Source organism: Protomyctophum parallelum (assembly GCF_964188405.1).
Source record: "Protomyctophum parallelum genome assembly, chromosome: 10".
Lineage (NCBI taxonomy): Eukaryota > Metazoa > Chordata > Actinopteri > Myctophiformes > Myctophidae > Protomyctophum > Protomyctophum parallelum.
The window spans coordinates 16,187,028-16,213,415 of NC_139704.1; the positions used below are offsets into that span (position 1 = coordinate 16,187,028).

At 44.3% G+C, this 26,388-nt stretch overlaps 1 protein-coding gene across 3 annotated transcripts in view; it reads right to left on the minus strand.

Annotated features, from left to right (window-relative positions):
* The window catches only part of macrod2 (mono-ADP ribosylhydrolase 2), a 689,196-nt gene that overhangs the window by 62,950 nt on the left and 599,858 nt on the right, over positions 1 to 26,388 (minus strand). For all 3 annotated transcript variants that reach the window (XM_083775641.1, XM_083775642.1, XM_083775640.1), the window contains exon 9: positions 1,317 to 1,395. In XM_083775641.1, coding sequence (XP_083631767.1) covers positions 1,317 to 1,395 — 79 coding nt within the window. The remainder of the gene's footprint in view (positions 1 to 1,316; positions 1,396 to 26,388) is intronic.

A 26,388-nucleotide genomic window follows, 5' to 3' on the forward strand; every position in this document is an offset into this window, starting at 1 on the left:
AGGTACACTGAAAGGGATATTTTCATAAAGAAAATATATTTTTTAATAAAAAGTACATGCCTGGCTGGAAGGCCCAAAAGCGCAAAAAAAAGCACGTTCAGAAAAAAGATCCATGGACTGTCCCTGTAATAGTGTTTCTAGAATGAGATACTGTATTGCATTCATGGTTCCTGTCAACTTGTGCTGGTGGTATACAGATTGCAGTATTTTTTCCCCCACCCACCCCACAGTTATCTTGCATTAATACCACAAGATTTTCCAAACAAATCCGCTTATTTGTTGAAACCACAGCGTCACAGCATTACACCAAACATGTGAAAAGTGGGCCTTTTAAGATACCTAGAGCGGTACAATCTATCTGCTTGCACAACTCGGTGCTAATCTGCGTATTACAGTTCCTCCATTTGTTTGCCAGATGGCCAGCCAAGGCTACCTGTCCAAAGAGGCTGACACTAATGGAGGTGTTGACGCTACACGCTGTATCACTCACACACTGAAAAAGAAGGCAGTGGAGTTAAAGCTGCAATCCGTAAGTTGTATGGCCGTTGTGGATCTCTCCTGATACGGAAAGAGGTCATTGCAACGAGGTCCGGACTAAAATAAAGATGAGGTGCCGCGGCATGTCTATAGTGTTCAATTCAGTGTGCCGTTGACTTCAAACAACATTATTGTTGCCAAGGTCTGGTAATCCAGTCTGGCAGTGTGCCGCGGGTTCGACTCCCGATCCCGACGGCCTTTACTGCATGTCACTCCCTCATCTCTCTCCTCATTTCCTGTCAGCCTACTGTCCCTCTATAACAAATAAAGGCGGAATCCGCAAAAAAAAAAACATTATTGGGGATGCATACTTTGTTTAGACTAGTCATTGGTATTAATGTTAGGTTTAGGTGTGCTGCCCCGTGGGAGGTTAGGTTTAGCAGGTTTAACATCCGGTCTGTCGGTAAAAGTGCTCCGAACATTTAAAAGTTGGAATGAAGTCTTCTAAGTATTGAGGAGAATGAATGTAAACAAACAAACAAATAAATAAAAACAGTGATGAGAACTCTAAACTGGTATTTCTTCAAATATGGAGATCATTAGCATATGGAGATAATTTGCCACGAGGCAGCTTCTTTTTTCTTTTTTTTTTTATATCCCACGATTTTGTAACCCAGTTTTCTTTTCACCCAGTGCCAACGAGGCAGCTTTTAGTATATTCACCAATGGACTAATGCGTTCATTCATAGCATTAATTCACAAGCAACAACAATGCAAAACGGCAATACGCAAAAACAAAAAAGGCAGAATACGTTGTGTCAAAAGTTAAACAGACACACCTTGGAAGAGGAGAGACATTTTCTTCTTGTAGATGGTGAAATCGGTCTCCAGGAAGACACAGAATATGACTCGTGTGATCTGTACAGGGAAAGAGAAAAGAGGAGTTCCATTATTGTGCCTCCTTATTTCAGAGCCGTTCCTGTGGTGAATTGCATGACAATGGAGCTAAATGAGTGAAGATATGTCGATAGCAGTGTCGGCACCAGAGCGACATAATCACAGCCAAATTACCGTTCAAGAAATCCAATTAGTTACCGTCCCTTTCAAGAGACCGCCCAAACTAGACCATGTGAGACAGCTTTTCATGAATATTACAATGCATTACATCAGATTGAGCGCTTCTGAATGGGCTGCTTGGCTGGAAGAGTGCAATATGCCTCAGTATCACACCACAAGTGTAATAACATGAAATTGCGACATTAAATATGAACAGTGAGTCCCACAGAGCTCAGGGGGCTTCAAGTTCCAATTGCAATTGTAGACTAGGGGTGACAAGGAGTTTATGATAATGACTCCAGCTTCTCTGTTCAAACACTATACCCAGCAATTACAAATCTATACATGTTCTCGCTGTATTTGGGTTATTTTGTTTGTTTGCTCGGTGGAAAACCAATACCCACTTTCGTTTTCCCCCTGGAAAGAATTTCCTTATTACTAGTGTACTGAATACCTGAATGATTCTGTCCTCATGCACAAAAGACTATGGAATTACAGTGTCCCGTAGTACATTACTCCGGACAAATACAGGAAAAATAAAACCACATATAAATGAATGCATTAGTATCTAACTTATTGCCGAACAAATCATATACTCTTAAGGTCCATGAGCAATAATCATAATCTCATAGTTCAGCATAAGCAAACAGAGGACATTATGGATCATACATTTATTCATATCTGCATAATGCAACTCTTTCTCACAATGTTCATGCCTGCACAAGTTACTCATTCTGTAGAAAACATAAAAAGCAACACACTGAGCTGTTTGCGAGACTGCGGCAAAGCAGGTCATCCTCCCATCTATCTAACCCTGGGCCTATTTCATCAGCATCCCGCTACTTCCATCCCTTCTGTCCCCACATGGCACAGCTGGCTATGCAGGCAACAGCATCAGAGCCAGGGAGATGCATCACACAATGTGGCGGCGGATATAATCGTGTGACTAAATAATGGCAATTTCACAAAACACACATAATGGTTACCAACCATCCCCCCATACTTCTCTGTGTCACTGATATGGGGAGATAAAAGGATGCTTTTCCAGCCTTGACTGTGCTTTGTTCAGACCGCAAGCACATCCGATTTGGTTCTTTTAGGACTTTTAGGACACACTATTATTTGCCAGTGATCAGATCGGATTTGGGCATTCAGATTGGTACATTGCATTGCACAGTTTCTGGGAAATACAACGTTGTGTGATGAAGTGTAAATCAGGAATAGACTGAGACATTTCAAACCACCTACAGGAATGTGCTGCAAATATGATTTTAGAAAATGTACTGTATTTATTTTATAATTTTTTTGCAGTTCAGACTCTGTTGTACGGTGGTGTTGTGTGCTGAGTGCTGACAATAGCCTATGTACAAGTTAATGTGTTGTGAGCTTGTACAATAGGAGGCCGGTGGGCTATTTTCAGTGTGACATCTTGTGACGTCTTACAATACATTATAAATCAGGCTTAAATTAGTACTGTTGGTAATAATCTAAATGGTAAATGGTGCATTTATATAGTGCCTTTATCCAAGGCGCTTTACATAGATTGTGCATTACATTCACACATTCACACACCAATGGCGGCAGAAACCATGTAAGGCACCACCAGCAATTAGGGGTTCAGTGTCTTCCTCAAGGACACTTCGACACCAACTCTGGGGGAGCCCGGGTTTGAACTGGCAACCTTGCGGTTTCCATCCAGCCACCCCTGAGCCACTGCCGCCAACATATGCACCCTCAGCGATATGACTTCAAATACATTATTGATTGTATCATATAACATAAATAGTAGGAAACCAAAGAACAAAAAAACGGCTACGTTATTGGCCCAGGCCGTAGCATAATGGTCTGGGCACCGGACTGGTAATCCAGTCGCAGTGTGCCGCGGGTTCGACTCCCGGACCCGACACGGCCTTTACTGCATGTCATCCCCCATCTCTCTCCCGTTTCCTGTCAGCCTACTGTCTGTCCCTTCAAAAATCAATAAAAGGCGTAAGCCGCAAAAAAATATCTTAAAAAAAAAAAAAAAACGGCTACGTTATTGGTTCTAAATGCCATTTTCTTAACGTTAATTACCCAGCCGTACTTTAGATCAGTTGCATCTGCAACCCTAGTCCAGTCAGAATTCAAGGAGGCTCCCTTCTAGTGTCCATAGAGACATACATCTATTAATAGTTGCTGACCTCTGCTTTCGATTAAATGTTAGGAGCTGAATTCAGGATGGTGACATTTTATTTTCCTAGATGTCTTTGGGGGCTGGGAGGGGGGCGGGGCTTTGTTCACAAAATGTAGCCTCATTCTCTTGCCTGCCTCGCTATGGCAGAAAATGAAAGCTTTAAAGCTCCTTTGAAGTCACAGGCTCACCGACTAACGGTTTGTGTGGGAAGTGATAATACACCGAGATAGTGCATACCACTGGTTGTTGGAAGGCCACGGGACAGACGTGCCCCAGGAATTTCCATTACTCTTTCATTGAGCTTCATTCGAACGCTGACTAGTAGTGACTACACACTGAGAAACAGGAGGCATCACACATTCATGTATCCGTCTCGCGTGGAAACCTGTACATGTAAGACATGCACAGATAGGCACCCCACGGACACAGAGGCATACATATACACATGAATTGCATGTGCGCACAAATGCACACACGCATGCACACACATATGCGGGCACATGTGCTAATGTACAAATTGACACAATAACACACACACAAACACACACGTGCGCGGGCACACCCAAACTCATTTTTTATGTTGGCCATTCAGTGACTGCAATTCTCCTACGTTGGGTTAAATATTAAGGAGGGAAGGGAGGGACAGGTCTCTGCAAATTAGCCTCTCTAAATCTTTCACCTGCAGACATCACAACTCACATTATGGTCAAAAGGTGCATGGGAGAATTGCTGTGTTGTTGGCTTTATTAACACAATGCAGGTCAACACTCAAGAGACGCGTCTGGAACTTGGCCCCTATCCATAGAAGCATCATCGGCAAAACGCCTCATACTGAGTCAGAAAGGATCCTTTCTTTGCATTCTAAAACAGCTATTCTTGGACTTGAACACATGTAGGCATGCATCATGCCCATTCAAGCATGTACTGTAGCTCACCAGACTTTATATATTTGTATTTGTATTGTGTTACTAAAATTGTTTTACAATATTGTTGTTGTCAGGTGTACAGCTTACAATATATGCCCAAAGCCGTTATACTTTTCAAGTCCAATGTAGCTATTAATTTGTCATGAGCTCTTGTTAATACAGAACATTACATTTGTTTAAATAATGAAATCACAGAATGAAAAACATTTAATTTGAACATGTTTAATAAATAGCGAAGCCAGCAGATCTACAAGCTCACAACGCATCTTGTAGACTATTTTCACTATTTTTTACGACATATTAATTTAAATAAAAAGTAAACAACTAGAAATATGGAGATACAAGGTTTCTGCCGCACGCACGCACACACATAAAAGCAACTAGAAATATGGAGAGACACACACACACACACACACACACACACACACACACACACACACACACACACACACACACACACACACACACACACACACACACACACACACACACACACACACACACACACACACACACTGTTGTGCATAAATGCTGGAGGAGATGTAGGCTATACTGCTTAATGGTGTGTTGCTATGGTTAGTAGAGCATCAATCCCCTTTTCAAATGTGAGAAAATGAAATACAATTATACATAGGCTACACATTATTTTAAGTAGGCTACTGTACCAGCTAAAGTTGTTGTTTGGCCTTTTGTGTGACTTGATATTTAATGTTGGTAAAAGAGAGCTGAGTGAATCTTATGAGGCAGTGAGATACCACCACTATCACAGAAATTCACAGGTTATAGCTTGCAAAACACTGCATTCCCTTTATCTATACCAGGTCAAGATGTGAAGAAAATCTCATCATTCTTTAATTAAAAAAAAAAAGACTGGAAGGAAGCTTGATAATGCAAGAGGTATAGGTTACCTTAGGTGAGATATGTAGTGAATTCAAGGAGAGTGGGCAGTTTAGAAAATTAGTTACCTCTGTGCTGCTCATTCAGAGATGTTATTGGCAATGGAGCAGACATGGTGTGATGTCTGCAGCATGGTGTGATCGATACTCATGCTGTTTCCTATCATACCATTGTGTTTGACAAATGAACACGGCTTTACAACAACAAAGTGTTGCTAGGTTCCTTTCATCTGAGGTTTTATGTTCTCTAAATGAATGAGCATTGCGGATAGAGGGGTGGGGGTGTCTAAAAAAAACATGCTCCTCTAAAATATAGTTGCAAAACTGCCCTCGCCCAGCTTATCTCACACACACACACACACACACACACAAACACACACACACACACACACACACACACACACACACACACACACACACACACACACACACACACACACACACACACACACACACACACACACACACACACACACACACACACACACACACACACACACACACACACACACACACACACACACACACACACTTTCATGCTTCATCGTGCGACGGTGTAGCATGCCGAATATAGCCAACCTACAAGTTCACAGCGCGTTGCATCCGCAGCACGTTGTGAGCTTGTAGGTCAGCTATTTTCAGTGCAATTTTAGCCAGGCGTGCGACGGAGCATAAATTAGGCTTACGGTGAACGAAGAGGAAACTGTTGCTGCATGGGCGGGCGCCCCCCCCCGCCCCCCCCCCTTTCATCTCACTCATTCTCATTATTCTTCAAGATGGAGTGCCGTGATTTTTTTCCACCCTAAAACATCCTCAGGTATTATTATAATATAAGGAGGAATAATTATCTTGTGTACAGTATTTGTTCAAATGTTGTTTTTACCTAGACACGCCGACCAGTTCATTAAGTATGCCTGGTTTGCCTGGTGGGTGGTGAGGGGTGGTGATCCACCATGAACTGAAGCTGCACCCACAGCTGTTGTTGTATGATAAAGGGGGAGGCGTTAGGGGAGGGGATGATATTGTGATGTCACTATATCACCGTTTCTCTCATTGGCACGTTTGACTGTCAAGGTTTCAGCCTCCAGGAAGACATCATTGCACATAACAACCACACCAAGGGGTCTAATGAAGTACTGTCACCTCATAGACACATGAAAAACTGGAAAAAAAATCACGGCACTCTATCTTTTAGCTGGAATGACGGCACATTCCCTCCATTCCCCTGCCTCTGACTATTCACGATCAAAGGGAAAAGCTGTGAGAACCACAGAGAGATTGCAGCAGCACGCACGCACACAAACGTGCACACACACACACACACACACACACACACACACACACACACACACACACACACACACACACACACACACACACACACACACACACACAGCTTTACTCCAGAGATTCACACCTTTTCAGTTAGGTGTGACACCAATGTTTGGTTGGTTTTTTGGTCCTGTTAAACACGCATCCATTCCATCCATTTCTGAATTGAAATGCTTATGAATAGATGTATGTATCTTAAAAGTATAGCATACGTTTTGAAAAATACGGTATTGAGATGCACCTGTGTGAACTGAGCAGTGCAGGCTGTGTGTGTGTGTGTGTGTGTGTGTGTGTGTGTGTGTGTGTGTGTGTGTGTGTGTGTGTGTGTGTGTGCGCGTGTGCATGCGTGAGACCCCGAATGCGACCTCAATCAGCTGCATGTGTCAACGGGTTGAACTCAGACAGACATACACACACACAAACACTCATTGGAGCACTTTGGCACCGCTCAAAAATCAGCCTATAGAAGGATGTTACCCTGGAAACATATTTGTGTCCAATATATTGGTGCTCCGTGAAGTGTGTGTGTGTGTGTGTGCACGCATACGAGCGTGTACGTACGCGTGTGTTGAATGTGCAGTCTGCAGAAGCCAAGGTTGGGAAAGTTAATGGAAGACTAATTAGAAAGCTGGGATCACAGCCAGCCTGGTCATTACTCATCCCTGATTGGTGGATTGTCGCCAGTCGGGGGTAGGGGGTGGGGGGGTAATATGACTGTAGACCCGGGTGCATAATGGAAAGGATGGCAGCCTTGACATGAACGTGTGTTGAACATTTCGTTCTGAGGCGGGGGTCTGCTCGCCTCAGGGCAAAGAACAGTGAATGTACAGTATATTGTAACGCTTTTTCAACGTTGGGTTCTGTGGACCACCAAGGGACAAACATAGTGCACTCTGACGGGCAGGGACGTGCAGAGAGTCTTAGAGAGGCAGGGGCTGAAATACCGTAAGAGGGCACTTTTGGACCAAAATAGCAGATCTACGAGCTCACAACGCGTCGCGCCGTGACACGCTGAGAGCTTGTAGATCAGCTATTTTCGGTGGTGCAACCCAGCACTCTTTATCTACTGGAGATGTGGTGTACAACATGGATTTTGGAACTAATTTGTTCAACACAAAATGCTGCATTCCAAGTTCAGGAGACTTCGGAGTGGCATTTTGCATTTCTTTCACCGTAGTAAATGCTGCATTCATGGTCTGGAGAGGGCAGTCTCTCAGTAGTTTTACAGACGGGTAAAAGAGCAGGGGCTGAAGCCCCCTTTGATGTCTATGTGTGCACGTCCCTGCTGACAGGTCTGTAACTCTGAGAGTGTAGGAATGGAACCGAGTGGGTCTTATGATGCATTTCTCTAAATAATCTCTGCACATGTCTGTGACATTTATGAAAATGGCCCAAATGACCCAATTAACAACATTTTGTCACCAGTGAGCACTCAACACACGGTTGGAAATCTGGGAACTTGCGAGGTAATTACTGTCTAGATACAGTACAGTGCAAGTGAAAGTGTCTATTACACATTGCAGATTGTGCCAATGCAAAGATTTATATTTTTTAAACTACAATGGAAATGCATTACCTCACGCCGTCATCAGCATGTGTCAACATCTGTTTAATGTTAGAGATCTCAGTGCAATCATTACATTATAGAGCCCCCTACCAAACACCTCGTCTAACTTAATCGATTCAAGACCAATGCCACTTAGTTGTAAATTAGCTATGTGAATATATGATAAAGCTGAAACTAATTAAAAAATGATAACGCCTGGGGTTCAACCTGATTACATACCACTGCTCTCCCCATCTCATTTGCATCCCACTCGAGATGTGAAGAAACAAGATTTGAGAGGCGCTGGCTCTCGCACCATGCGGCAGCCAAGCCTGCTTATGACTAACGGGCATGTATGCACGATAGCAGGGGAGTGGCCAGCTGCTGCCAAGGCATCAAACGTGTAAAGGTTCAACCAAGTTGAACTCGACGTGTATGACATTTTTGTTATGCAGCCAGAAGCTCCACCCCTTTGCTTGCATGCAATGGGAAGAAGTCACCGGGACACTGAGGTGTGACCACCCCGATGCGGCCTTTTAACATGGGGAGTGACTGACGTGCCTAAAAATACAATTTCAACGAGAGGCGTGTACGGGAGGGAGGCGTGGGAAATCTGACAGGCGTAGCGACAAGCAGGTCTGATCCCAGGAAACTGACGCAGCTGTGCTCATCTCACACACACACGTCCTGCCCATTGCCAGAATCCGAAATGTGCTGACTTTGTTTGGGGCAGTCAATGCGTAGAAAGGCACCTATATTCACATGAGGGGCGCAAGCGAGTATGCAGGCGTAGTGTGGCACACTGTCAGGTAGCCTTATTTCAAAATAATTAATAAAAGCCTTTTTTTTCCCAGTCTTTGCATAATTAAAATGTTGTTACAACGAATTCCACATTCTATAAATCCAGACACTATAAGATCCAGCCCCCTCCTAATGGCTGCTCAAGGTGGTCAAGGAGGAGCAGTTTGGGATCTTGCTCATGGACACCATAGAAGCAGTGTTCATTTTGTTGACTTTCTAGACAAAAGACTAAGTCGACTAAAGGTTTTTGATATTTAGTCGACCAAGACTAGACTAAGAGGAAAACAATTTCAGAAGACTAAATAGGACTATAAGACTAAATGGTGTGTTATTCAAAAGACTAAGACTTTTTCTCTTTTCCTTTCATTTCTTTTCTTTTCTTTTCTCATCCATTAAATTGTTCTTGTTGCTGTAGCATTAGTACCACACTATAACACCCGCTGCTTGTACCATGCATAAGTAGGCTAGTGGCAAATACATTTCCTTGATTGACTCCTCTCGAACGTGTGCATGGTTTTTCATGTGTGCGTCTGTGGTTCAGCGTGCTGCTGGTTGGAGAGGATTCTCACCAGGTGCCCCAGCTTGCTTCCTCTTGGCTGGCTAACAGATGAGCTGTCATGGCTGGGCATCCATGCCCATAATTACATTGGGGTCACTGCCAGGAGAATCGCACAGGCACGGCAGAGCACAAGGCACTTTGCAAGTTGCGATTCCTTCTTGAATCTGTCACAAACAATAACAGGGACAGTTCACCCGGCATGTCCGCACCAGCTGGAACCAACGACCCATGGGAGGTCTATGACTAATCTATGTAGCCTAAGCTAGTATGTCTAAGTATGTCCATTTAGACCTCAGAACTGATTCGACAAATTTCATCCAAAAACAGTTTCCTGAAAAATACGTTTCTATATTAGTGGTTCTCAAACTATTTCATGTCAAGGACCCCCAGAATGATATGTAATTGGCCGCCGACCCCCATCTCAAAATATGTTGTTCCAGGGACGCCCCAGAAGCAAATATTTGAGTTAAAAGCGTTTTTTTTGGTGGTACACAGAGGAGTCGCCCCAAAAAAAGGAGAAAAAAGACAAAAGTGGAAGGATATATATATATATCAAGTTCAAGCTTTATTTGTCTCCCGAGGAAGAAATTTGTCTTAGACAAAGGACCCGCATGCAAGCATGGCCCGTATGCCCATGTTGCCGCAGAGCAGCATCAAAAATATATATATTACTACAGTAGTTCTTCTGACCAAGCAATTGGTTGAAATATGCTAGTCAGCCGTGCTGAAATGAGCATGACAGCACACCTAGCCGTTAACTCATTTAGACCATGTGTAACCAATGTTGTTTTACCTTAAATGCCGGCTGCGACCTCTGTGTCTATAGCAACATTTATTTAGTTTTAGTTTTTTTAATAAGAATTTGAAGGTTTTCAAAAAAACCTTAGTTTAGGTTTTAGGAGGCGTTTTTAGAATCGGCCTCAGGTCTAAATGGGTTAATAGAAGATTTGAAAACGGATTAATCACATTAGAAATATCATCAGTTGTGCTGATTAGTGATTAGACAGAGTTTTGTCAGAGCAGCAGCATTATTGGCTTAGGAATGGAACAAAAAAGGCCGGTATACACTCTTGTATTTTAACATCAGTTAGTATGGTGGTAATTGGAGAGCCAAACATTTTCTGAGGTGGTACTTCCCAACCTATAAAAAGGTTGTGAACCAATATGCTCTATATAACCACACAACAACAAAGCCTACCTAGTCTGCCTAGTCTTGCCAGGGACATAATCAGCAACAACACATCTCCTTTGTTGTCATCAGCATTAGATTGGGCAGCGGACTCACAGAGAAGCAGGTGGACCATATCCAGGTCTTATTACTGATGTAATTACACACACCTGCGCTGCTGCCGCAGTACACTCAGCCGGCAGCAGCCATGCGTGGGAAGGCCTGGCATGGATCGAACAGTATTGCACAAACCAGAGCTGTACAAACACACCCAGACAAATGCATAACATCGTCGCCTGCAACAGTATTCTATATAACAGTGGTTTTCAACCTTTTTCATATCAAGGCCCATTATTTATTGGGCATTTAAGCCACGGACCACCATTTGATGACATTTAGCCTCTCAGACACAAAACGATAAAAGAGCATTTATCGTTGGATAAGATTTTTGTCCACATTCCCATGCTGTATTGATGTGGTACCATTATAAGGAGAGATAACAGGTCGACAGTTAAAATAATAATTCTTCTAACTCTTGAGAGCATATCAAATTTATTACGGGTGCATTTGGTTTCATTTTACACTCTCAAGAGTTAAAGATCTTATAAGAGTCCATTTGGTTACCAACTCTCCATCATTTAGCATGGTGACCACCTGGAACCCCCTCAAGGACCAGTGGACCACTGGTTCTATAACATTATACTAACAGTATTCAGTTATTGCGAACAGAATATTGAACAGGTGGGGACAGCGCAGCTATACTGTGGTTCAGTCGTCCCCACGCCCGCACAGTCCTCACCCTGCTTCTGGAAAGCTGCAGGGAACTGTAACTCCCCTGGCATGTGTCAGAGTGAGTTTTTACTTCCCACTTGCTTGAGTTGGGGAGTATAGAGTGATGGCCGTGGCAGGGCTGACAGCAGCATGCTAGTGAGCGGCGCTGACCACTCAGGTGGCCGGGTTGAAGCCACGGGCAGCTCCTCAGTTTGACTTTGATTGACCCTGTCTGCCCGAGAGCGCCTCCGCCCGCAGCGAGCGGGGCGAATTATCATTTCAAAGGAGTGCCCGGGAAAGGTTAGCCCCTTTGAACAAAACGCCTCCGTCCTCCACACATCAAAGCAGGAGCCTGACGTCGGCCTTTTAGACCAGGCGAATGCCCACTAAAGCACGGGAAAAAAGTGCTGAGACCAAATTCTTCACTTTTCAAAGCCATTTGACATTAGATGGCCACTATATCACGGTTACGGGGTGATAGACCCAGTCAGTACAGCTATAGAGTACAGCCACTGTATGCAAATCAAAAGATGGCTTTGGGTAAAATGGTAATATACGCTCCTATGCATGAGTGCTCAGCACACTGTGACTAAAAAGATGCGATAACACTCCAAATGAAGCGTTGCCTGGTAAATTCATCACTGCAAAAGCGCCCTCGATGTACATACAGCACTGCAAAACGTGGAATGTGTACTGAGAGGATAATGCGGTTCTGCTAGATTCGTGAAATTCCAAAAGATAATATATCAGCAATGCATACTGTATGTTAATACCATGAACATTAAGTGTGTGCCTCAGTGTTTTTGGTCAGGCTGAACAAATTGTCCCCACTGTTGTTATTCAGCCTAGAACTGCATGGCAATGTCAAAATAAGAAAAGCAAAAAAGGAGGAGGAATTCGGCTCGTTTGAGGCATCTCGCATTTTAAATCATATTTAAAAAATGAGAAATTGTCTATCTCATAAAGAAGCACTCAATATTTGGCTTCCATTCTGTTGAGCGGTGCCTGTTGGCTGCTTCCTCTTCTAACAGCCAAAGAACTGTACCGACGGATTTACAAAATCAACAGTTCAACAACACAGACTTCAAAAGCCCTATCCCTTAAACAATACTCAATCATGAGTTTTCATTATTCAATATTTTGAGAGAACATAGGTCATTATGGATGTAAATTTCTAGAGTAAATCGAGCCAAAACAAATGAAGGCAGGCAGGGATCATGTTCACTGCCATCTTGATACAGGCTGTGACATTATTTGGCAGCTGTTTTGTACAGTGAGCATTGCACCAGTAGAGAAACGTGTCACTTAACCTCCCACAGGAACTGTAACAATTGCAAACAACAAAATGTTTAGCAGTTCATTGCTGGTGACAGTAATGAGAACCTCTCACTCTCAACGCCACGAGAGCTTATAAACGCAGAAAACTTAGGGGCCCTTCTGGGGGATATGAGTATCCACCGGAGGTTTCCAATACAATATGCTACGACGGCATTTCCACATGTGACCAATGGCACAATAACCAGCCGCCAATGAAAAATGGGTCAATTAATTTCGTCCGGCAAATAATTAGAGTGATGGAAGACTTCTACCACTGTGGGCAGTATGGAGGGGGTATGAACAAGGAAGAGTAAGACAGTGATATCTTCAAAAAGGATTAAAAAAAGATCTGTGGCAGAGGTCAGAGAAGTACCAAGGAAGTAAAGGCTCATATGAGGCCTGCATGTGTATACTGTACGACCGCATGGCTGATGATGTGGACAAGACAGCCAGCAGCCAGCAACACTTAAAGCAGCTATATATTCTGTTGTGCGACAAATATAATCTCACAAAACATCGCACTCTTTAGCATAGGATATGTTTTTTAATTTTATATTTCTCACATAATAATGGCATGCCCAAAATAGGCTGGTTAGCCACTTTCAATGGCAGGCTAAATGCACGGCTAATGGCCTCTGATGTGCTGAGAGGCTGCAGATGAGATGGTACTCATGACATTGTGCGTGTCTGCATATACTGTATGTGTGTTTGTGTCTGTCTGTGCGTGTGTGCTTGCGCATAAGGAAGGGGTTTGCTGCTATACTGTCTTGTCTTGTCTACATAAGCAGGAGCGTTACTAGTCTACAATAGATAAAGGCCTTTCTGTTGCATTAACACTGGGGTTCATTATTCATCCATTCCTCACAGTAGCGTCTGGTGCCGTCAAAGCATTGCCCCCGGCATTCTGTGTCCTCGAGGATGACCTCTCCATCTTGTAATCATCCGCTGGCCGAGTTCATCCCTCCCACCGAGTGAAGTTAAAGGGAAGGCACCTCTGTTGTGCTCCCAATCCCCCCCATTGACCACCAATTGATGCTATTAAATGTCAAGTTGAAGGATTGGTGCGACCAGTGGCCGTGTCACCCTCTGGTTCTTCTCATATCCTCTCTCTGTGGTCGAGAGGGGAGAGGGGGGGGGGGGGGGGCACGTCCACAAATATTTCCACTCCCCCCCCCCCCCCCCCCAGGCTCTACTTAAGTCAATATCTCTCCTGTCACGTTGGACAGGCCAATAAGAGTCCATTCTGACTTGTTAGGGGTGTGTCAGGGTGTATAATATCATCTAAGCCAGTAATGGCTGTACCCAAATGATAATGGACCGGCTGTAAGGGTACATTTGGTTCCGTTTGTTGTACACACTCAAGAGTTACAGACCCGTAATGGTCCATCTTGGTTCTGAACTATCAATCATTTAGCATAGGGGGTCCCCTCACTCCCATGGAACCCCCCTTCATGGACACCTGGGGGTCCCAGACACCACGTTGAGAAGCAGTGCTCTGCAGACAGAGACATCACCACCAAAAGTGCATTCCCCGTCGGACAGAAAATGGCTACCATACAGTAATGCGGGGGAAAGAAAATCGCCTTTTGAGCTGAATTGTCGGGGAAACGCAGCCGCCGACAAATGAAACCCAATGGAAAAAAACAAAAACATTCCTCTGGCCTCGTTTCTATTTCTCAGATAAATCATTCTTGATGTTTCCCTACAGTGTATGTGATTCGGAGCGGTCAATGTGTGCTCTGTACTGTACTCGGTGTACTGTATATGGTGCTTTTGGCTTGGCACAGCCGCAACTCTCCTTTCAGCCGCTCTGTCAGAGCACGACTGGGTCCTGGGAAGGAGGCACTGTATATGTGATGTGATCTAACCAGGTCCTCTCCGGGCCTGTGTAGATTTCTGTAGAACACGACGTTGCCGGATGAGGAGGGGGAAATCCAATACACTGCTCCCCGCGGTCCCATCGCCTGAGACCCGAGACCTGCACGAGACCACAGGAGCAGAACGACATCGGCAGAGCAGGAAACACGCCACAGAAGGAGCCACGTACGAGACGAGAGGCCGGCCTCGCACACCCGGCGGAGGAGCAAACACGCCATGCAGGGAAACCGAAATATATACCAGTGAGAGTGACCACTTAGACCCCTTTTCCACCGGTTGGTTCCCAATGGGAACCGGTTCAGTTCTTTTTGGTTCTTGATGAGCCAGAGCTCCAAAATTGGTGGGAAAAACTAGACCTATATTAAATTGTTTATAGGTAATTGTATAACCCTTCCATAGTAGTAGCTTTTTCATATTTTCTATAATTTTGCATATTTTCCCACATAATGCCTCCTACATAATGCCTCATACACACTGCATATTAAAAATGTAAAATTTGTAATAAATCTTTGTCTTCGTGTAAGTAATCAATTGGGGAAGTTTCATGGTGATAACAATCTAATATAGCCTATAGGTATGGTTTTGCCCACTCACTTGTCCAGGGACCACCCGTGGGCCTTGAGGGGGTTCCAGGTGGTCCCCTGCTAAATGATGGAGAGTTGGTAAACAAATGGGCCCTTATAGATCTTTAACTCTTGAGAGTGTAAAATGTTTCATTTTACACTCTCAAGAGTTAAATTATTGTTATCTGCATTGCTTAATTTACAAGAAGTCTATTCACTGTTTGCCTGTTATCTCTCCTAATGGTATACCTAATGGTATATCTCTCCTAATGGTATATCAATACAGCATGGAATTGTGGACATCTTGTCCAACGACAACAATTTATTCATTCGTTTTGGATCCGAGAGGCTAAATGTCATCAAATGGTGGTCCGTGGCTTAAATACCCAATAAAAAATGGGCCTTGAAATGAAAAGGGTTGAAAACCACTGTTCTAATGCAACCAAGTGATGGGACCTGATAATGCAGGGGCGGGGTGAGACAGAGGAGTGTGTGTTTGGGATGCACAATAACAACCCCTCTCTGTAATGCTGCTATGCTAATCACTTTGTCTGCTCTCTCAGGTTCTTCTAACGGCACGCAGATTATCTATTTATTTATTTTCTTATTTTATTCATTGCCATGCGGAGCTATAATCGCTGCAGGGTCAGAAGGAATGCTCATTAGAAAGCGATCTGCCTCACACGCACGCGCGCCCACACGCACGCACGCACGCACGCACGCTCTTTGTTCCTCTCATAATGGAGTCCGGTACGTGATGGCAAACACAACGGTCAGGCATTTTAAATCTTCTCCGTTCCCCCCCGGCTCCTTTCATCCTCAGTCTGCATTTATCGCCGGCTGTTGTGTTCGGTTTGACGTCCACAACATGACAAAACAATTATGGCCAGCATTTAGTGGTTTCATGACCATCAGAGCTTCACAAACAAGACGAGATATTTATTCTCTCACCTGCCGTTCTAACTTCTGACTGAGACGGACACACCATATACCACACACACACACACACACACACACACACACACACACACACACACACACACACACACACACACACACACACACACACACACACACACACACACACACACACACACACACACACACACACACACACACACACACACACACACACACACACACACACACACGCTTCTGGCAAACGAGAGTTTACCGAGGTTCAATATGCCACAAAGTCTAACAGCTGAGGATTTGGAGTCGGTGCACAATTACATTTACAAATGAAACAAATGCAAAGCCAAATATACCATGAAATGAAGATGGAATGCACTTTCCAAATGGAAGTACACACACAGTATAAAATCCTCAGTGTTTGTTTAACCACGAAGAGTGTGCAAATGAAACCCATTGTATACACCCATTCTCACCCACCCAGCGAATAAACATAAGGTTTTTACTCTGTATGGTTCTCTATGAGTCTGTTTTTCTGCAATAAAGGCAATGATAGCCACTGTACAGTCTCAAGGATTTACACACTGCTGAATGGAACACAGGATCAGTGTAATGGCTGGAAATAAAACCCAGAGAAGAGCAGACCCTGAGAGCCATACCATATGGCTGCGTGGGTGACATCAAACGGCGAAGCAGGGCTTAATGCAGAGGTGATTTTTGACATTACTTCCCGAGTGGAATAGAGATCTGATCTGGACTTTGTGTGATGTGTCAGGGTGATATTTATAACCTACCATTTAATGTGAACTACAGGGAGGGCCTATTTATTTACACCGACAGCTTGGCAGACGGTAAACCGCGTTTGGATGAGGCGTGGTATATAGATTGAAATAAAGGAATATAGAGAACACAGGGAAATATAAGACACAAATCACTACGAATTGGATAACGGGAATAAGGATAACATAGGGGAACAGCAGCTTTAAAAAAAAAAAAGGAAATGGATGTTTTTATAGCGGCACCCGCGATCGGTTATAGCATGGCAGACCATAAAACAGCCATGCTACAGTAAATGAGGACTTGCTATTGCTAAAATCTACGAAGGGAGAAAGTCTAATATGACATAAAAGAAAAAAATATATATTACTAGGTTAGGAAGTATGTTCATGAGAAAGCTCAGAAGAAACCACCTCGGTTCTGGTTTATTTTGTACCGTGGCTCACTCCACTCACTGCAGCAGCAGAGACATGGGAGTGCCTCAGGGTGGTTTCCGAAGCTCTGGAGAGTTTCAACAGGGTGGAACAGCAGACAGGGTACTCTTTTGGGTACAGTTAAGTGGCACAAGAGATTCATAACAGGTTAATCAAATAAGGCAGAGTCTAACCATGCACGGACGTCTTTTTTTCTTTTTTTGTAAATGAATGCAAGCTGCTGGAATTCTTATGAAAGTCTTATGGGCACAAATGGCCAATTTCGAGAATACACACTGCAGTGGTGTGGCCTAAAAAAATGGATGGAGCTTCATAGCATGGCTGGGCGTTTCAATATATCTACTATGTTGAGCACCATTACCCGCAAAAGGTATGTAGAGCAGATTATAAATTACAGCCGGAATAAATAAAGGTGATGATGATTGGACACGGAAGGTTCCCGGTTAGATCCCTGCCTCGCCTGGGTTAGTGTCAAAGTGTCCTTGAGCAAGACACAGAATCCCGGATCCTAACCCTAACCACATTGAATTTCCCTCCGTGTCTGTGTATGGGTGATGCAACATGATGCAGCACATGGTAAAGTGATTTGGATAAAGGCGCTATATAGATTTAAATGTCTACATGTGAAATGTGTTCACCATTTAAAAAAACAAATCACTCCCGTGTGAAGTGAGGGGCGCTCTTATCATCATACATCATCTCATGCTGGCCAATTACAATTTGCGTCCTCACTTTTGTCTTCAATGTTTGTGTTTCCGCAATGTTTGCGTTTCCACAAACACTCAAAACTGTCCATGTATTGCCAATGGCATTCAACGTTTGTGTTAGGGCAATCTTTGTGTTTACACAAACCCTCAAAGCTGGACATAGGCTAGGCTAGTGCCCCTCAAAAATAGAACTGTACATGAAGATCACAGTGCCGTATTGTTATTTATATGTTATATGTATGTGAACCAGGGTGTATATGAAGACTAGGGTGCTATAATATTGCATATGAAGACTATAGGTTGCTGCACTGTAGACGAGGAGCAGGTTGCTGCCAGCCCTATTCCGTGCTACTACATTGTACACCATTCTAAATCACTGTTTGGATTTGATGAAACTGGGGAGGGGGCAACAACGAACAGCCTTCCATACGGATCACGACCGTGGATTCTGATGGGTTTAACACAGGGCTGTGCATAGAGAAAGCCTCTTTTTCTGAAGAGAATCTAATATTGAATCCAGGGAGACGGCAAATGAATACAAGATTGTGTCATCAGCTATAGCAGAGTGATATCAATGCAGTGAGGGGGGGGGGGGGGGGGGGGCGGTGTGGGGAGATTCTCCCCGGTCTCTCTGCTTTGCATGGTCTCCTTCAGATAGACTGTAATATATCTATATTAGTGTCAGTGTCCTCTTGCGTGTTTGCCATGCTAAGCCCCCAGGCTAGATTCCACATGCTAGCACAACACACTTAAAAAACACTGCGGAATCCCCTGGAAGGGCCATTTTACACACTGGAGACACAGTTCAGTCCAGCTGATCAGACACAGTGCACACATACTGTATAAGAACGGAAGCAGGGCTCCTGAAACATGCAGGCGGCGCTGTGCTTTTCAAAGAACAATCTACACTAAATGGATAAAGGTCGACTCCCAGTCCCAGAGCAACAATACTTCGCTAAAGTGCGTCTAATTGACATTCCTTCCCTGAATGTGAATCAGGCAATTTTGCTTCTCTGCAGATTAGATTACAAAAAAAGAAGAAAAAGATAGTCCTACAGTATATACAAACTTTTCTTTTGCTTGTATCAAATTACTATGCTGACTTGGGTGAAATGTCTGCAGGCTACAGAAATCAAACAATGAGATTTAAGTTGGCAAAAATAGACTCATATGGAATAAAGCAGAAGATAATATTAGCCAATGTGATCACATGTTGTGTAATCAGCTAAAACACACACACACACACACACACACACACACACAAACACACACACACTAGTGTTTCCCCGCCAATCTGAATCCCCCCCCCCCCCCGCCCCCCCCGCACACACCTCAACTACGATCCCAAGGAACTCTTCAATCAATACCGAATCTGTTTCAGTCCGGCAACCCGCTTAGAAAATCAATGTCCTCCGTTATTTCTAACACGGTGACTGAGAGTTTCCTGAAACCTGACTGGCTCCCGAGCACCATGCAGGCGACGGCTCGTTATCTCCAGGCCTCCGGTCCCCCAATGGGTTAACCGCGGGAGATGGGTGACAAATGGGAAATGTAAATGGTGCCTTTATCCAAGGTGCTTTACATAGATTGTGCATTACATTCACCCATTCACACACACATTCATACACCGATTGCGGCGGAAGCCATGCAAGGTACCAATCAGCACATCAGGAGCAATTTGGGGTTCAGTGTCTTGCCCAAGGACACTTCGACATGTAGACAGGAGGAGCCGGGATTCGAACTGCCGACCTGTGGATCATTGGACGACCTGCTCTACCTCTTGAGCCACAGTCGCCCTGTGACACTTCCTTTAAAGTGACAACAGTGCAACGCCTCGGTGCATAACACTAATAAAGCATGCCTTTATATTTGCATTTAGAAAGAAGAACAAACAAACAGGGTTACGACGGAGGCAAAGAAAGAAAAAGAAAACGTACAGCGGCAGAAAGGAGTTGATAAACGAGCAGCATCGCTAAGTGACTAACGTCAGGGGATAAGAGAGTATTTTCCCCCCCTGTTGTTAATACTTTAATAATAAACAAGGACATCCACTATATCCAACGTAATGTATGCCGTCTAAGGTACTAATTAATGTTCTTGATAAATACACACCGTTAAAGGCGTGTCGGGGGACTAATTAGATGAGCGGAGCGAGAGTCGCGAGGCATGCGACGACATCACCGGGGGAGGGGGAGTAAATAGGGGAGAGCACCCACTCTGTCTTGTGGCAGAGGGAGGAGGAGGACCGCCCCCACCCCCCGCTACCAGGTTCATGGAAAGTCCCCTCACCCCCTCATCACCCAATCCAATCCCCCGCCCTGCAGTCCGCCATGAAGAGGGAAACCGCAGGCAAACTTAATACGCCCAAGATCCATAAGTAGCAATCCGGTTGATACATCAGCGGCAAAATAATTAAACGTAATTCATCTTTCGCTGGCAAACGGCCACTTAAAACAGCCTGAGCTGTGAAGAGAGGAGAGGACAGGGGAGGACGGTATGGTGCGAGGCCACTGAAGATGAAGAACAACAGAGGGCGGTGCGTATAGGGACATGAATCGCCTGCCTCGCCTGCCTGTCTTATCCGCGTATACCTCTCTAACCAGGTCCAGGTGGACGTTTTCACACCCTCTTCACTGCCGACTCCCTACAAAGTGGGTCAGCTTAGCCAATAGAAACAGAGAGAGAGAGAGAGAGAGAGAGAGAGAGAGAGAGAACACTCAAAGAGATAAAGAAGTCAACATAATCTAGGGGTGTTTGCCAACAGCACCAGGATGGTCGGATGGTCTTCTAAATCATGACAGTTTTCTGAAAAGCCTATCTTTCTATATCAGTGGTTCTCAAACTATTTCATGTCAAGGACCCCCAAAAATTATATGTAATTGGTCGCCGACCCCCATCTGAAAATATGTTGTTCTAGGGACCCCTCCCCAATTAGCAAAGATTTGAGTTACAAAACGTACGCTCTGAAAGAATATATATTCCAAGATTTGCACCACATTTAAAAAAAAAAAATCTAAAATAGCAGACCTACAAGCTCATGATACCACACACACACACACACACACGTAATGAGAGCGTGTCAGAACAGCGCCACCAAGGAATAAAGCCCCGCGTTGACCCCGCGACCTCTGGAAGTGCACTCCTTTATTACCATTCTGCATCGCCTGTGCCGTGACCTTTTCAAATCCCTCTTTAAAGGTTGTGTGTTCCTGTGTCTGTGCAGGGCCGGCGCACGGGCTCCGCAGGAGCAGCCGGGGCTGAGTGAGTGCACCTCGCCTCTCTCCGCTGGGGTGACCTACAAAGCTATTGTATTAAAAGAATCACATTCATCACCTCCACTCCATGCTGCTCTGCTGTTTTCTTTTTTTCTTTTTCTTATTTTACCTGAGAACGTAACCCTGGCTCTCATACTTGAGTGCTTCGGCACTCAGCACTTCCAAAAGGTTTTTCTAGGCACGACTGGTTAGGAGGGATCTCTGAAGAGAGAGTCCATCGCTTGGCTGCGTCGAGATAATGCTATTCAGGAAGAGCCACTGAAAGTTTAATCAGTCTGTGATATGTCTGTGTTGAGCTGTCTGAAACACAGAGTGGTGGTTGTGGCTGGTCAGCGATCCCACGGAGCCTTTTAGCCCATAGAGCTGCCGCCGTCCTTTCTAAATGATTCAGGAATCATTTCCTTTCCTCTCACGGGACAGCATTTGATGCCACTGAACGGTGCACTAAACAAGCTTAACTAACCACTTTCAACCTGCCATCCCTATTTTGAGCATGTCATTATAGGGTAATCTTTCAAACAGTTTCAACCATCTCAAAAAGATTTCCAGGAATTTCCAAGTTAAGAAAAGTATAGCGCAAATTGAAGAGACACCAGTCAGCTCATCTGGAGCAGTCAGGGGCTGTGTCTTGCTCAAGGACACTCCCTGAGGATGCCACGAGGAGATGGGAATCAAAGTCGTACGATTTGTCACACAAGTTACTGCAGTGAAATTCACTGCATTTGACCCATCTCTTGGAGTGGTGAGCCGCAGCCAAGGAGCAGTGAGCTGCAGCCATGCATCGCTCGGGAATCATTTGATTAGTTGATGCTGAGTGCCAAGCAGGGAGGCATTGGGTCCCATTTTTACAGTCTTTGTTATGACCCGGCCGGGGATCGAACCCCGACCTCCCAGTTTCAGGGCGGACACTCCAAACACAATGCCACTGTCCGGTGGCGAACTGCAAACTGGGAACATTCCAGCCTCTCTTCAGCCTCTCTACATTCACTCCTGAGCCTAAGTTACTGCCGCCACCCATTTTATACACCAATATAAATTCAATATGGCATGTCACAACAACGAGCATGTTGGGAAACCACTCGCACGTATCAGTGATACTTCCATAGAGACTTCCATTCTTCATTTAGATGGTGTCATGTGATATGAATCACATTTGCCGCACTGCAGAGGTAATGATCTTACCAACTGTTTCGCAGAAGCGTTGACACAGTGCCAGACAGCAGGGTTTCTTCTCCCAGACCAGGACCAGGAGAGGCATAGAAAGGTTCATCTGCACAGTATGCGTTCTGGGTTCAGAGGCTTCATTATTGTGGTTGAAGATGTCAACTCACTGGGTTACCCGGGCCACCTCACGATAATGGAAAGAAGGGACATGCAGCACTGAATCGGAAACCATGCCCCATCCTTAATTCGAATTTATACATACCTAGCAGTCAAAAAAATCATAATTTCCAAAAATCTATATCTTTTTTTGTTATTTGTTTTAGCTGGTTACAGTTACAGGAGAAATGTAAGCTTACCATAATCACAGTAAACATTAACATGACTTCAGTCATATTCAAGTGACTCCAGTTCAGTTCAGCACAGCTGAGGTGTGTGTGGCACTGTCCAGGTGGCCCTCATTGACATAATTACTACTTGCATCAAGGCAACTCTTTTGTGTGAGTCTGTAGTCTCTGTACACTAACACAAGTGAGTGATCAGTTCAAAAGTACAATACATTATGGGTCCTGTATACTGTGTGCATATTTACTACCAGCTAGCCTAAACCTACAATTTTATTTATTTTAAAGCAGTTTTTACTTTATTGTATTGTTCTGGTAATTGAGTGAGAAGAAGTAACTGAGTGTCAGACTAAATACGAAATTAAAACGAATATATACGTACTTAGCAAAAAAGGTTACAAATGATTTGTCATTCCCAGCGGCACCATCACTTATCCCTGTATCTCCCTATGTATGATAAGAGCAGAGGACTTCGCCAGGGAGACCACTTGGGAATACACCTGAGAAGACATTTGCTCCAGCCTGCCTATAACCCAGTACACGACCCCCAGGCCTGATTACCCACATCCAGCTTTGCTTCCTTAAGGTGTTTGCACACTGGTATGAAATCTGCACAGAATATCGGAGTGAATTTTGTTTTTAATCACTTTATGTCAATCACGTTTGCACACTGCCACCAAATATTTCGTCCGTATAACATTTTTTTTCGGACCGGGATCGATTTAATCCATTTCCCACAGCTATGGGCTGTTGGTGACAGGCTGACAGCTATGATAGCCTACTACTACTCGGATCTGCAAACACAGCGGAAGAACGTGCGAGTGTGCAACCACCTTTATGGGTCGATTTTTACACTCCCAGTGTTAAATTAGCACTTTAGTTGTTGCTGGGTAGTAAGCAATATTTCTCTTTGAACTGGAGTCCCAAATATTAAAATAGATGACTTTGTTTTTTTACAGCTGACTGCAGCAGGGACCACAACATGTCACACACCTCAGACTCGAGAAGAAAAACAAATGGGAAAAAAACAATTAACTAGAAACCATCTCTCTAATAGAGAGGCATAGAACCGTGGGCAAACGTAATCCAATTAAGATAGTTACTGGGACCATGGAAAGCTAATGAGAGTACTATGACATGTATGTGTGTGGGGGGGGGGGGGGGGGGTGTAATCTTTTCCACAAAGCGTTATCCTCATACCCTTCTGGAATAGTTTTGTCTTGCTTCCCTCATCTCATCCGCTGATCTCCAACCGAGACTTTTATCATCATCATCATCATCATCATCATCATCATCATACTATAATTCTAACAATGTCTGAGTGTGTGTGTGTCTGTCTGTCACTGTGACTGCCGTAGCTCCTTACTGCCTGCACCAATCACCCCCACTTTTCACACAGGCATTGACCATATGAAGGGCTTTTTTTCAATTTGACACATTAATGATTATTAATGAATTTATTAGTCAATTACAAACGCACCCGGGCGCAGTATCCCCCACGGCCACAAGGGGGGGGGGGCAAATTTCTCGGGTAAGGGCTAGTCGTTATAATTCCAAGAAGTCGAGCACAATCAGATGAGTGATTAAAAATAGACAGTTTTGAGGAAAACCTTAAAAGAAATAGGTTAAATAAACAGCGGCGCACCGATGGGCATAACATGACAAGCCGTCGCACTAACATGCTAATTATTTCAGCACTATGCACAGAGAAACTATTTATAGCGTGTAACATGGGGCCTGTGACGGGCATCTCTCTTCTCTGCACCGCCATTATATTATATATGCCTGCACTGCTGACATACTGTACAACCTGCACGCTGATGTCTCATAGCTCTAAATGTACAGACGCACATGTTGGGCGGTATAGCGTGTATACGGTACACACACGGATGGTTATGTGCATGCCAATATGCTGTGTGCAAAGCACTGGCTAAATCTGTCTAGGTTTTTTTTTTTTGCCCTGTCCTTGTCTAACCCATTTAGGACGGGAACGCATCTGTGTCGCTTTAGCGTTTAACCATGCACTTTGTCTTGAAACATTATTTTAAACTTTAGCCGTCAAAATGAGCTATGAGCTTGTAGATCTGCTATTTTTGAAAAATTTGCATTTTATGTATATACAGTATTCTTTCTCAGTGAAACTCATATCTTTGCTTCTGGGGGTGGTGGTCCCTGAAACAATAATATTTTCAGATGGGGGTCGGCGGCCAATTACATATAATCTTTGGGGTCCTCGACATGAATATAGTTTGAGAACCACTGACATAGAAACCTAGGTTTTTCAGAAAACTGTCACAATTTCGATTTCAGAATCTGGACTTGAGATGGCGTCGACATGCTGATGCCAGTCTGAGAGCCTGTGGCAGGCTGGAGAGAACCGGTTGGGGGGCGGCGGGGAGAGAGAAGGTGGCCTAGCCGGAGACAGAGGCAGATGGCAGGATGTGCGCGCGTGGAATAGAGACTTCACTTCCTGCACCGGCGCGCCCACCGCAGGTCGACGGCCGGGGTCAACAGACAGCTTAGCGGCTGCGGCCCACGCTGTGCAGACAGGAAGAGGACGGGTCGGTCTTTTATCATCAAGAAGTGACGGGAGAAAGGAGCAGAGTGAAGATCACAGCAGCATGGGGGGGGGGGGCTGAAGGGGGGTGGGTGTTGGTTGTAGGAGAATTATATCTCTCTCCTGCCTTCACGTACTGTATATATATGTCAGATAAGGAGCTGCAGCTTGACGGCGCGTTCATTTGGTTCTTTTTCGTTTGATTGAGCTTTAATGGGGGTTTTTTTATGGACCGGCAGCAGCTTTTTTTGGTTTTTCATTATGCATTTCTAATTAAGATTCAATAGCTGGCAGACTAGTGCAAAAATGAAACTATGTTTGAGCTATTTGTCAGAGTACATGAGGGCAAAAACTTCAGGGAGCGAGTCAGTCGCAGACTCATTTGTAAAATTCAAAGAGCAAAACGTATCACATTTTTACCTCCCTGTGCTCTTCAACTGAGATGAAACAATTCTTACCTATACAGTACCATGTTAGGTCTCTCTTTTTGAAGATGGGTCGTGCCAAAAAGCTAAAATATATATGTATTGTACACCCCACCCTCCCAAAAGGTGAAACAGTTTTGCATATCCAAAAACCAAAAGTAAATGGATAAAAGTAACCAATGTCCAATAAATACTCAAGAAGCAGAAACGATATCTGCAGGATGCTGCATTTAGAATCGGAACACTGAAACAGTGTACGTCTGTAGCAGCCGCATCAATTTAAAAAGCATTACTACCACGCAGAATGATAACACTTATTATTCTCGAAAACTG